The sequence below is a fragment of the Macrosteles quadrilineatus genome, unplaced genomic scaffold, assembly GCF_028750875.1.
Source record: "Macrosteles quadrilineatus isolate MER2022 unplaced genomic scaffold, UCM_ALF_1.0 Scaffold_9__3_contigs__length_116548681, whole genome shotgun sequence".
Taxonomy (NCBI): domain Eukaryota; kingdom Metazoa; phylum Arthropoda; class Insecta; order Hemiptera; family Cicadellidae; genus Macrosteles; species Macrosteles quadrilineatus.
Window position 1 is genome coordinate 67,717,358 of NW_026542602.1, and position 14,795 is coordinate 67,732,152.

The 14,795-nt window shown below is 34.8% G+C and overlaps 1 protein-coding gene and 1 long non-coding RNA gene across 2 annotated transcripts in view; one reads left to right on the forward strand and one right to left on the reverse strand.

The window, feature by feature from the left end:
- Positions 1–3,355: 3,355 nt before the first annotated feature.
- The window catches only part of LOC129003540 (transferrin-like), a 40,273-nt gene continuing 28,833 nt past the window's right edge, over positions 3,356–14,795 (reverse strand). Inside the window, exons 9-14 of the mRNA XM_054431835.1 lie at positions 14,246–14,397; positions 13,002–13,145; positions 11,959–12,096; positions 5,530–5,639; positions 4,472–4,621; positions 3,356–3,642 (exon numbers count right to left, since the gene is read on the reverse strand). Coding sequence (XP_054287810.1) covers positions 3,442–3,642; positions 4,472–4,621; positions 5,530–5,639; positions 11,959–12,096; positions 13,002–13,145; positions 14,246–14,397 — 895 coding nt within the window. The 3' untranslated portion in view covers positions 3,356–3,441. The remainder of the gene's footprint in view (positions 3,643–4,471; positions 4,622–5,529; positions 5,640–11,958; positions 12,097–13,001; positions 13,146–14,245; positions 14,398–14,795) is intronic.
- LOC129004179 (uncharacterized) lies at positions 10,576–11,137 on the forward strand. The gene is made up of 2 exons (XR_008491680.1): positions 10,576–10,714; positions 11,027–11,137. It is a non-coding gene; the product is annotated as an uncharacterized LOC129004179 (long non-coding RNA).

The window sequence follows — 14,795 nt, forward strand, 5'->3', positions numbered from 1 at the left end:
CATCCTCCGGCGACACCGGCCGGCCTTTTCATTACTCCATGCAATTCAACTATTAAGTTGACTATTACCGTTGATTATATTGTACATATCCAAGGAGTTTGATAGTCAATAATTTTACTAAACATTATAATAAACTTCTAACCCATATTCGTTTAGTCTTTGACTTTGGAGCTCGTGACTGTTCGAACTCATTTAGTGTATTTACAAACGGCGATACACCAATACAAAAAAATATTGCCTCCATTAAAATATCAGAAGTCAGAATACGAGTCTAGGTCAACATTTTATCTCTTTGCTCACATGCACTATTGATCGAACCAACTACGTTTGAACATTTGGCACAAACTTTGGATGGCCATCGATAAAACAAACTGTGCTCCCTTAATATATTTCTCATCCTTATGGAGCAGATGAAGCTAGTTGTATTGTTAGTTCTGTCTTGAGCCACGGCCGCCTTTAACTACAGGCCGCGGCCTGGTAGAATTGGCAACGTCGCAAGTGGTGTTGTTCAGTGACAAACGTCCCATAAGATAACATGACAGACAGTTGACATCAGCTCATTAATTCGCACTTTATTGATTTAAATTTAAGAACATAAATTTATTAAAATATTGAAAATAAAACATACATAATTAAAAACCTAAACAATATGAATTAAAATCTTTATCTGTACATTTTTAAGCGGAGTCAATATTGTCACAGTCCAGTAGCCAATCTTTCGTAAATACACAAATACCAGCTGCTTCCAAACAGAAACAGCTGTTGCTGTTACAACACCATCACTTGCGACGTTGCCAGTTCGAAGGCCGTGGCCTGGAGTTAAAGGCGGCCGTGCTTGAGCACTATATAGAGGTTGTGTTTTTTTTTATTTGTTTCTTGTTATTTCAGTCATTTAAAGCTTATAGTTATTTTTGGGATTTTTATTTGTTTACACTCTTTCTCTTTTTTGCTGAGCTAGAAATGGCTAGAAATACAACTGGAGGTAGGAGGTAGCACTAGAAGGTACACGGCATATTTGCTAGAACATCAACACCCTGTAAAAGGTTGATGTGTTGGTACCAATGTAACAAAATATTTAAGTAGGAGAATCAACCGGATCTTGACTTTATTACAACCCCACAATCCCCTATTTGGCATTTAAGTGCATTTAAAATTTGAATTTTGACAATTTTTTGTTATCATCCATATAATATCAGCCTCCTCTAGCCATGGCGAAACAAAAGAGACAACGTTTTGAGAAACGACCTAAATCTTCAGATAGGTACCTATAAAAAAGCATTCTACAATACAATAAAAAAACATCTACGGTATATTATAACGGAATCCTGCTCTTCAATACTTGGCCGAATCTTGAATCATCAAGGCATTGAGCCAAACGCTATGTAATTAAAGAAAACCTTCGGAAATTACTACGGTATTATCATTCACTATTAGATGTATGATTTTAATAACGGCTTCCGTATCCAGAAGTCTATGCTGACGGGCAGTCATGGGTATGGGTATAATGAGTGCATTTTAATATGTATGAAGTTCTACGTACAAATGTGAATATCAATTTCAATTAGTTAAGATGGGAACGCCACAATGTGCGTATTTTATTTAACCCAAATATGAGTGAAGGATGAGTTTAGGATGAGTGGCGCGATCTTGTAGTCTTGTTAGTGACTGACTAAGGCCGACATGTTCCTTAGACACAGCTGTAAATTAATAGCCCATACAGCTAATGGCAACTAAGGGACCTACAGTTTATAGTGGAATCCGAACCACATTTTTCCTTGTAATTTACGAATTGGTCTAATTATCAGGACAGTACTGCGGATAGTCGTAGTACTCACTAGTGCGGACGTTAATCCACACCAGGGAGCATCGCATCCACAGTGCATCCCTATAAATATCCACAATTCGTGACCTCCTAGTAGCTGGATTACAGGACGACATAAATAAAATTAACATATAAAAGCCGTTATTTAAATCATAGATCCAATAGTGAATGATAACACCGTAGTAATTTCCGAAGGTTTTCTTTAATTACATAGCGTTTGGCTCAATGCCTTGATGATTCGAGATTCGGCCAAGTATTGAAGAGCAGGATTCCGTTATAATATACCGTAGATGTTTTTTTTATTGTATTGTAGAATGCTTTTATAATAGTTTAAGACTACGGTACCGGTAGTATAGGAGTGCATTACCTATGCTGGTTGGATAACAGATGCCAAAAACACCATTAGTTCAAATTTATATATATATATATATATATACATTTATATTCATATATATATATATAGATCTTTAAGGCTGATTTTATTATTTTCTTTGATCTGTACTCAATCATATGTTCTCAAAATTCAACTATTTGTAAACAGTTCATATTTATTTGTTTTGTTCATCTTTACATTTTTAATTCTCTTTGCTTGAAAACGTTTGTATTAAACGAAAATTTGCAATGTTTCATTCATCATAAACTCTATCAAGATCTCCTCAAGAATATATATATATATATATATATATATATCCGTGAACACGATAACTTGAGTAATTTTTGTCCGATTTTGATGACATTTGGTTTGAAGGTGTAAGGCGGGATAAACTTGAATGAGTTCGCGAACCAGCATAATCGGACCATGGGAACGGTGTTTTACGGGGGGGGGGGGGGGGGGTTTATGGGGTAAAAATTGGTTTTTCTAATATTTGACCTTGTGAACACAAAATTTCCCAATTTCTCTCTCGACCTTTTTAAAGAGCTTAAAAAAAATAGTTTAGTATATCAAAGTGTTTTTGTACGGTTCAAAAAATTGTAAATTTTAAATTCCTGTGTTATTCTTATGGAGAATATTGTCAAATGTTGTAGTTTGCTTGTTTATGGATATATTTGATCAAACTTGGTAAATTTATTTATTTTATACTAAGTTATTAATATTTTACTAAAAAACGCACTTTTTACCCTCTCTGTAGCAGCAAACCTATGTACGCATAAAACCTAATGTTAATTAAATACATTTAATTGAAAATCAATTCAGGCAACTGGAAATTTGCTTATTCGGCAGGTTTGCGGGGGTATTTACTCCCATGGGAGTAAAAAGGCCTTTTAATCCTTAGGGACCAAAAAAACTACTTTATACTCACAAAAAATGTGTTAAAAACTGTTTTTTTTCTGTAGTATAAGGAAAAGATAACTTAACATTGATTTGAATTGAAAACATAAATATAAAAAAAAAAAACACTGTAGCACTCTCTGTGAGTAGGATGACTATGAACAAAGGACTGTCTACAGATGGGTTGGTTGGATTTAATTTATTGTATTCATCAGCTGACCATCAGGATTAAAGAAAAAAAACAACAGGACTATCTAAAAAAATAAGCTTTAAAATATATCTTTATCTGTAATATTTGGGAATTCAATCTCAGTCTCTTACTCTATGATCAATTACTTATACAGTTTGTTTAAATGTAAGCAACAATTGTAGATAAAACAGAAATGTAGATAATTAAATTTTCTTTGTCTATAAAACTGGCTTTCGAAGGTGAACATGTTGTCATTAAAGGAACGGATCTTTCATAGTTTTTGGGTCGAGGCTCAGACTTTTTAATAAAATGATCAAACTGTTCCAGTACTTGAGTTACTTCTGCCATCTCAGATGAATCCTGAAAAATAAATTAAATATAGTAGTTTTATATTATTTTATATTGAAGCCCTAGACTTGAAATGTCCCCCTAAATAATTAGACCTATATATGATCAAACTTGTAATATCACAATAGGATTCAAATTATCTTCTATTGCAAAACAAATTAATGCACTAATATGAATTACAAATTATGTTAATTTATCAACTACTTAAAATCCAGCGCCACTTGGCATTTTCTAAAATATGATAAATACAACATTTTACCTAAAATTTTTATTTGTGAGTGCTATATGGTTTGGACCTTGTGTTAATTTCATTTTTGCTCCTATATAAGTATATAACAATTTGTTGGTTGGTGGCTATTGATTCTAAGAATCAAGAATTTGTATTCATCATTTTGCGCTATGTACAATACATACAATACAATAAAGATGCCTAGTTATAAGTTTGTGATTAAATAATTTGGACGCTGTAGCAAAATTTGTTAAGCTTGCAAGTAAAACAGATAAAATTAAAGTTTTTTTTTAAATAGAGGCCCACAAAATTATTACTTTAATAAGTGTTACAGCTTATTCTACATAACATGTTTTTTATAGTTTCTAAATAAATGATTTAACGTAGGTTTATTAAATAGGTATATATTTAGTTAATACAGTTTTCAAGAATGAATTTGTAGCCTCTATGACCAAAACGGATGCCTTTACTAAATGTCTGATGAAGTTTCAAGGTGTGCATCACTCAGATTCATCATGCAAGACTGTTCACATTTAAAAAAGCGTTGGTTACACCGCAACATTACTAGTTTCATATGTATCGGTAATGTACATTTTAACAATATATACTTACCACTGTATCAAAGAGTGTATTGCTGGGTGCAAACATGCTAAAAGTCCGAGATGAAGGACTGTTGTAATGTCCAAATAAATTATTGAGGCCTGTAAACAGAGCCATGATGTCTTCTCTTTTTGCTGGCGTTGTTTTGTCACTGACCATAACCTGCATCATAAAGTACAAAAAATACATTAAAATGTGTTGGACATTAGATATTTAAATAATGGTTTTATTAGTTTTTGGTGCTTTATAGGTGCTCACTGCCCAATTTCATTTTTCATTAACCTTCTAACCACTGTTTTTGATATATAGTCTAACTCTAACTTCCCGAACTCCAATCATTCGGATCACCATTTGTCTGGATCACATCTTAATATGTACCAACTATGTCCATCATGCAGCGAGTATATTGAAGTGTCATATTGATCGGTGGGTGTCGAGTCATCTGCTAAGAGCTGCTGTCTTTCTATAGTGTTTATAGTGTTTCTTGAAAACCCAACTATGCAGGCATTTACTTATTCAGATGAGATCCAGTCAGTGGCTGCTAAAGGGGGGGGGGGCTTGGCTGGGCTTAGCCCCCCCCCCAGATATAAGGACTCAATTTCTTTTTGGTTAAGTTAGAAAAATTCATTTAAAAAAATAATAGGAGTAAGTTTTAATGAATAATATACGGTAGGCTTTTATTTTAATTTATCAAATGCTTTCTTATTATAAAATGTAAGGGTGAAATTCTTACATTGAATTTGTAAATTAGCAGATTACATGGTCCTTCAAGTATGTTCACTGTTTTCACTGAATCCGAAATTCCTTTTATGTTAATTTCCAAATAGCCTAAAATACGTCTTTAGTGCTTATATTTTTTCACATATTTTTTCTCACTGAGGGGTATTCCAGTAGAGCCGCCTATGGATCCAGTCCCAAAAATTGATCAGGGTGAATGGATTGATACTGAACTGTAATTTCATCACTCATGCTCAAGTCTATCTGGATGCAGAAAAGTCAGATAACTACTGCATCAACATGACAAATTATAATTTCAGTCATTACCAAACTCAAGATAATTCAATACAAACCTGGCTATAGCTTGACCAGCTGAGGTAGCAATCTTGCTTAGTTCCTTCACATAACGCTTTGAAACTGTCCACTGTCAGCCCTGCTGCATCAGGGTTGTTGTTCAGATCTTCTAGAAAATAAAAAATACGTCAGAAAGCAAAATAAAAAATGTACCTATTGAAACAATAAACCCCTGTTTTTGTGGTGTTTACATTTCAGCGACTTGACGTCTGTTAGATTAATCGTAGCTGCTTTTAAAGCAACTGAGCTAGTTGTTCGGTTACAGCCATTGCTTAGCTTAGGGATTGCATCTTTTGCTATTGGTCAACACAACTTTTTTGTAAAAAACTTTACCTATTCACATTGCAAAAGACAAAACAGAAGTAAGGAATAAAGGGAGCATACAAGAACAGTACTTTTAATCACAATACTACCTACCTTTAAACATTTAATGAAAGAAATACAGATTCAATACATTTAAACATAACCTCAGAGCAGTGGCGGTTCTAGGACCTTGTCAAGGGGGGGTCTACCGGGGTGTTTGGGGGGGTGCGGAGCACCCCACAATAAAGCAGGGGGGTCTGGGGGTCCTCCCCCGGGAAAATTTGCAATATTCAAAGCCATTTGGTGACTTTCTAAAGCCATTTTTAACACCTAAAACCGTGCCCAATTGTCCATAAACTCTCATTTCACCTGTTGTTTGTCATGAGCAAATAGACATTTTAAAAATTAAACTATACGATTGCATTAATGAATTTCAAAACATACTGTAGACTACGGCTATATCCTCCTAAAAACCGATTGATGACTTTCTACAGCCAGTTTTAACGTCTAGAACTGTGCGCAAAACCTCCCATTTCCTTATTTATTTGTCATGAATAAGTAGACATTTTTAAAAATAACTATGACGATTGCATTCATAAATCTCAAAACATATTGTAGGCTACGGCCGTATCCTCCTAAAAGCTGTTTACTGATTTTCTAAAGCCATTATTAACGTCTATATCTGTTCCAACTGTCCAAAAAACCTCCCATTTCACCTGTTATTTTTGTTAGTCATGAGCAAGTAGACAATTACAAACGAGCACAAACTATAACGAACTTGCATTCATGAATTTCAAAACATAGGCCTACTGTAGACTACGAAGCCATCTCCTAAAAGCCGTTTGGTGACTTTATAAAGCCATTTATAACGGCTAGAACTGTGTCCAATTGTCCTAAAACCTTCCATTTCAACTGTTATATGTCATGCAAGCAAGTATAAGCACGTTTTTAACCTTACGTTTTTCTCCATTTCATAGATCTGTCACAATATGTATAGAATCGAATTCATTAATAGCATTCAGTGAATGTCCATAGCGTCAATATTGTTTTATTCGTTGTGCTATTGTCCACAAAGTGTATCTATGTGGAACTTAATACTGCCCCTGCCATCGCTTATTAAGTTTAATAAAAACTACATTGATGTCTGTTTTATGGACGAATTTGTTTTAAGGACGAAATGTACATTTAAATTTATTTTTCCAGGGTCCAAGGGGGGGGGCTTTAGCCCCTGTAGCCCCCCCCCTTGGAACCGCCACTGCCTCAGAGCTTCCAAAATAAAATATTACATATCACGAAGCAACCCTTTCATACTGGCACAGTGTGATTATACTCCATTTGCTCCTTGTCACTAAGCGAATGCTAAGGACCCACATTAAAGCCATATACGAAGACAAAACCAGAGAAGAGGAGTGTGTCTCTTGGCTGTAGTGATATCTAATACCCAGACAGCACGTGAGCTTGGACCAAACTTGGTTTTTACATATTTCTGAATTGGTATGACAAACTTGGAATTTGGAACCCACTACAAATTTAAAACAGCTTTGGTTAAGTGAACTTGTGTGAATGCGCCAAAACTAAACTTGTTTTATTTACATATATGAGGCGGTCCATTCCAAAACTCGCCTTTTCCATGTTTTTTCGAAATTGAGATATTGGTACCACTGGATTCCTTGGGTTAATCCTCATTTGACTGTAATAAGCATATCGTGCCAAAAATTGTCTTTTCCCGTTAAAATAAGCATTGAAAATCGAGTATCATAGCAAAACTCGCCTTTTCCAGCGCACATGTCATTCCAAAACTGGTCTAATCCAACCGACCAATCACAGCCCAGCTGTGAGGTCACGTGATTGGCCGGCAGCCATTGTGTGTGATCTTCTTGTCTCTGTCAAAGTGACAGTAGTTCCTTGCTTTTTATTTTAAATAATAAGTTATTAATTGATTAAAGGTTGATAATTAGTTGAAAATGGATATATCTATAAGGCCTGCAGAAAAAGGGAAAGGTAGAAAGAGGAAGGCAGATCCTGACAACTGGGCAAAGAACAAATTAAAACGACAAAGGTAAGCCACTGTTTTGTTTACTTTTAGTTTAATGTTCCTAACCAAACTTTAACACTGTTACTACTTTTTACTTTAAAAAATAATATATTTTTAGAATAATTGAGTGCAATGTTATTTGATCAGCTGCTTACTTATCGGCTTGATTATAGGCGTACTACATAGCTTTGTTTTGTTTTAGGCACAAGCCAAAGGGATTGCCAAACATGCCATCGTGTGACCACAAAGGCAACAAGACATTTCGATGTAAGAATCTAAGGATCGTAGACGTCAAGGAGTTTCACGATAACTTTTACAAGACTACTGACAAGGCAACCCAAGACGCGTTTATTTTAAAATATATTGGAATACGTGAACCAGCTAGAAGAAGGTCTAAAAAGATGGACAGCAGTAAGAAAGGTATTTCTGTTAACTACTATGTAAAAGTTAAGAATGCTGGTGATTTTAAACTTCAAGTCTGCCAAAAAACTTTTCTGAATATCTTGCGAATTTCAAAAGATAGAGTGCAGAGGATTGCTCGCAATCATTTACGTACAGGTGAAATGCCTCTTGAGAAACGTGGTGGTGATAAAACGTCAAAAAGGTTCTTAGCCAAAAAAACATCAGTCAGAAATTTTATTGAAGGTTTAAAAAACTGCTCTGAAACACATTACTGTAGGGGAAAGTCACAAGCTCGCCAGTATTTGCCTGGAGATTTAAATATATCTAAAATTTGGAGGATGTACAACAATCAGGCACCAGTTGAACTAAAAGTAAGAAAAACTTTTTTTCGGACACTGTTTTGTGTGGAATATAATATTGGTTTTGGAAGTCCAGTGACGGACGCCTGTTCAACTTGCTTATCATACAAAGAACAGTTGAAAACCTTACAGGATCCTGGTGCAAAATCAAAGACAATGATAAGTTTACGTGTCCATAAATTACGTGCAAATGCTTTCTATACTAAGCTTAAGGAAAATGCAGACGGTTTGCAAACATTTAGTTTTGACTGCCAAAAAAATTTAGTAGTTCCTAAAGTGCCAGACCAAATAGCCTACTATAGTAGGCAACTATATACCTACAATTTTACAATAGTAAAAGGTTCATCCAACGAAAAGTTAACCAAAGACAACGTATACATTTATACTTGGAATGAAAATGACTATAGTAAGTCATCCAATGAAATAGCTTCTGCAGTCCATGATTGTTTAGTGAAAACTGACCTGTCTAATATCTCTGTAATTAGGCTTTGTGCTGACGGTTGTGGTGGCCAGAACAGGAACTCTAACATGATATTTATGTGTGCTCACTATCTGCTAAATAGTGCTCCAGCGAATGTGAAGAGAATAGAAATTGTTTTTCCAGTTAGGGGGCATTCGTTCCTGCCATCCGACCGGGTTTTTGGTTTAATCGAAAAAGACCTCAAAAAAATGCCCGTTATCTATGAACCTAATACATACACAGATGTCTTCAACAAATATGGGACAGTATCAAAACTAGGGGAAGATTGTAAAGTGTACGATTGGAAAACAAGTGCCACAGAACTTTTTAAAAAACCAGGGCAATGGCACTTCCAGTTTTCCTTTTGCAAACGGTTCATACTGTCACGAACAAAATCATTGACTAATGTTCTAATAAGAGGTGAGGTGTCATACCAGTCTGACATGAACAATCCAGGATCAGTTATGAAGAAAAATAAAAGATTGAAAGATGCAGTCATCGGTGAGGTTCCACGGGGTGTTGTAGTTAAGCCAAGCAAAATCAGTGATGTCAAACAACTACTCATCAGTCACTTTGGTGAAAATTGGTTTGATAATCCATCAACAACCTATCTGAAGAATGTTCTTAATACATATGGTCATGGTGTAGCAGCTACTGGTGCCAGTATCGACGAGGATGAAGAATATGCCTGTTGCCAGGGGGAAGAAGGCGTCGATTTAATTGTTTGAAACTAAAGACAATGAGACACTGACTAGTGACAAAGTTTTTTACAAAGTAGTTTTAAAGGTTTTTGTTTTTTTAATAATTAAAGATTTGAATTAAATGCTTTTTTCAATTTAAGGATTTTTAAAGTTTTTTAAAAGATTTTCAAATGTGTTTTCAATCAAAATTTTCTGTATATTTTGTTTTCATATAAAAAACTTGTAATAATAAATCATTCACTTTAATATTAATTTCAAAGGTTTTCATTTATTATACCCACCATGTTCACTGTAAACAGAAGAATATTATTCAAATCCAATTTTTGTTATGGCAAAACTGGTCTAATCCAATGTATGTTGGAGCAAAACTTGCCTAATCCAAAGTGTCGTTCCAAAACTCGCCTTGTGCATTTTTTAAACGCAAATAACTAAATTTGTAATAAATATATTTGGTATTTACAGTATTCAATAAACTTGTATGATTTTTTTCTTTTTTTTTAAATATTTTTCATCAAAAAGTCTAAAGGCATATGTTAGTTATACGTTTTTCGCGTTTCCTGAAAAATTTTGAGTTTGGGAGTAGGCGAGTTTTGGAATGGACCGCCTCATATAACCTGGTCGGCCAAGTCCACAATTTAAACACCTAACCAGACCCACGACAAGCTTGTTCATGTGAGTCTAAAGTGAGCAGTGCCATATGACAAAAGAATTTTCCCTCCACCCCTACCCAGAACGCTCCTAAAACCTGTTTCTTTGTGCTGAATCACCATTTTTGTTGGATTTAGACTTCCTCACTCTCAGTTGTCAGTTCTCACTTATCTAGTTCTGGTGTTGTGAGTTACTCGTTTCGTTACTAGTTGTGAGTTTTGTTTATGGTTTTGATACCAAGACGAAGCAAAGAAGAATTAAGGGATTCCTGTAAAGGTAAGATTTAAACTCCATTGATAAAAAATATACTTGTGTTGGTTAGTCTATGTGTCTATGATGATATAAGTAAGCTAAGTTAAGCAAACAATTAATTTCATTGCATCAAGAACCAGAACCCGTAGAATTTTGTTTATAGCCTAAACCTTTTGTGTTTTAACCTTTGACATACTCAGCGCTTCACTGAGTTTGCAACACCAACAAATTCCAAATAATCAAATAATTATAATAACAAATAAAAATAATGAAAAATGATTTAAATGATAAATTTTAATAAACCAAATAATTCTAATGCAATTGTATTTTTTATAGATCTTCTGAAGCAGGCGGTGGAGTTGATGGGTTCAGAAAAGAAGTTGAAGGTGAAGTGGAAGATAGTGGGCATTGTATTTATTATATTAATAAATTGTCTTGAAATGTGAATGTCTTACTTTCTAAACCTCATATATAACCAATATTTTTTCAAGATCACTCATAAAATAGGCTTCATTTTATAATAAATCTTTCTTGGTAAAAAATTAATTATAAGAAAAAATGTGGGCTAGCAAATGAATGGTGTGAAACAGCTTGTATGTTAAATAGGTATAAATTATATTACTATTACTATATCCTATTATAATAATAATAATTATTATTATCTCTGATCATGACAGTAATTGAAGTATATAAAACTTCGTACCAAGTTCTGAGTGAGTCTATAGGTGTGAGCCTGTTTGCCCAAGTCTAAAATGTGCTAAAACCAATTCCAATATGAGTCTAGGCCAAGTCCAATATGAGCCTACTAAAAGCGGGCTTGGGTCTCCAAGTCCATAATGAGCCTGTTTAATTTATCCGTGTGAGCTTGTTTGCCCAAGTCTAAAATGTGCTAAAACCAATTCCAATATGAGTCTAAGCCAAGTCCAATATGAGCCTACTAAAATTGGGCTTGGGTCTCCCAAGTCCCGAACAAGTCCATAATGAGCCTGCTTAATCCACCAGACCCGTTTTGTATCCATCATTCCAAGCTTAGAGTGGGTTTGTGCCCATGAGTTCACTGTAGGTTTGGGGTTGGGACTTGGGTTGGACTTGGGGAGCCAAACCCATAACAAGTTGAACAACTGCCAACTTCGGTCTCTAAAACAAGTCAAAACCAAGCCTACAGACTTTGGTCCCTGAGTCTAAACCAGGCTTGGGAACTTGGGCCAATGGACTTGGAACAAGTTCCCAGCAAGCCCATTGTGCTGTTGGGGATAAGCTTTACTTACTTAGATATTTTGGGATAGAATCTTTAGAAATGAATGCCACGTCTCCTCCTCCAACTGCAAGACACTGAAATGCCAAAGCTTCATTGTCGTATTGTGAATTGCCAAACTCTCCTTGATCAAACCATCTGTCAGCAATGTCTGTAAATAAAGTCAACAATAAACCTTAAACAAACAGTTTTAACTTTTGGGCTCTTCCTCTCCAAGCTCTTCCACAGTCCTCCTCATGAGTTTGCACATGAGACCTGACCAAGACGGAATTTAAACCTCTAGTCTATATGGTGCTAGTCTGGCTAGAGAGACAAATGCTCCTGGCCACTCAGCTAGCGCACATGTCAAGTATAGCTTTCAGCCATTTTTGTTCAGTTATAGGTACTTGCATAGTCAGTTATGAATTGAAGTTTGGTGGTGTTGCTATTGGTGGCTGATGTATCAGACTTTGAAATAATGTCAACAAACATAAGTGCTAAGTAAGAGACAATCTGAATCTTCTTATACCTTTGACTCATAAGACCATCTCAATGAATTATGGATAATTGACTAAGAACTAGTATATGGCATATCTCTTTTTTGTCAAGGATTAATTGTTACCAGTTAGTTGTGACTTTATGTAGAAACCTGGTGTTGGGAGTGTATTATTCTACACTTAGGATGAAATAAAGCGAATTTGGATTGGCACTCACCAGTTAACAGAAAATAATTAAATAACTTCTTAATCAGCATCGTAGGTGTTATTAAATTACCTACCTCAAAGTACAAAAATATGTATAATAACACTTGTAATAATAGATTTACACACTTGTGTTGATTAACAAGACAGTAAATACATATAAAAGATATTGAGGTCTGATGACGATTGAAGTGTCCAATCGAAATCGATCACCAAACTTACCATCGCAGACGTATTTTTTGTACCTTCATGAAAATAAATGTAAAAAAAATTGTTGAGACATCACGTTTGAATTAATGTATGTGTTTCTTGACAAATTCACCAATCAATTTAAAAAATAATATTTTGTAATATTTAAAAATAAATTAACACTTACATTCCGAGCAAACTTTGATGTTGGAGTAAGGCGCCACAGAAGAGCTAGGCTTGGAGATGCATATATCAGAGAAAAACTTGGACATTGCCTTGGTATAGGGGCACTCTTCAGTGTTTCGTAGGTACATTGCAAATGAAGTCCATCCTACAAATTTGAAACCATTTAAAGAATTAATAACAAATTTAATAGCTTAGAATTTAAGTTAATAACTTCAGAAAATGTAAACATTTCAATTGAATAGTTCTGAAATTGGTCCATAAATTACTGAAAAGATAATAATTTGTTTCAAATATTGAAAACATATAATCCTCATATATAATACGTGAATGCGATTTCTACGAAACACTACTCCTCCGTTAATAATGGTCGGATTTTTACAAACCTGGTGTCATAATTAAGTATTTGTTGTGTAGACCGCCCTTTCAACATTTCCTGCAATAAAAGTCTTCGGGCTTTGCCCCATATGTCATCAAAATCCCAATGTATTTCTTATGAAGGAAAGATTTTGTTTACTTAAACAGACGAATAATTTGTATTCATTGCAGCTGTTCATAATACACAAAAAGAGCGTTCGTTTTCAGAGTGAGTTAGTTTTTAGTTTCAATAACTGGAGTGGAGTGAGCATTTGTTTTCAGAGTAAGTTCGTTTTCAGTTTCGATAACTAGAGTGGAGTGATCGATAACATTATCTTTGAGTGGACTTTTTTAAGTCATCGGAAATTATGACTTTTATTATTAGTTTTGAGATAACGCATGTAATACTTAGCAATTGCTCGAATTTGAGCAACAGGTGCACTAGTAATCTTTGATAGCGTGTGGAAAGATTTAAATGTACTATAAGCTGATGTTCACCTCACCGGAGCTACGGGCTACCAGCACAGCTGTTTATCTACTGTATCCTACTTAACATGAGACAAGCAAGTACGTCCGTTCTGGCAAGACTAGAGTCTCTGCAGAATATAATGGCAGAATATAATAGAGGGAAGTTGGAGGCTTCAATAACAATCAATATGATCACTTGAGTTCCTTTCAATTAGCAGGTAGGGTAATATAAAAAGAGCCAAAGTAAGCCAAAAGAGAGTAATATAGGTATCAATTCAATTTTGTTTCCCAGTTATTAACAATTAAAATCATTGGGGGGGTGAAATACAGATTTTTTTACTTTTACATTATAATGGCCTATAGGCTGGTGGTTCATGTAAACAAATAAAGAAGACGTATAGGGAAGATAATACAATTTCTTACCTATACCATCCACTGAGGAGAAGCAAGCTTTTTTCCCTCTCAAATCTGACAGTGAGTTAATTTTTGAGTTTGATTTAACTATGGCTGCAACTGTTTTTGCTTTTTTCAATTGTTTGGGTAGATGAACAATCAGTGGTTGCAGGCCATTGTCTCTGAAAACAATTTTCTATCAATAGGTAGATTCTTAAAAGTTCTTCTTCTAAACTTTTAACCACAGTCCTATTACAGTAGAGTAATTGGCTGAGCCAGGTGTCTTTACCTTTACCGAGGGCTGCCAAAGCTGGGTACGGCCCTGGGCTGAGTTATACGTTTTATATCCCATTTGATTAAAGAAAATCAAAGAAAACTGATGTGAATGCTGAATGCTGATGTATGTAGATAACTGTCAATTTCATAACTGAACAATTCAATGCAATGTACTGAGTTAGATTAAGGAACTGTGACGCTACTTATTGTATTGCTGTACATTAAACTAGGTGGCGTTCGCAGAGGCATCCACAAAATTGAGCGGAGTCATCAAGGGTTCATATTATATTGTTTTTGCCATTCT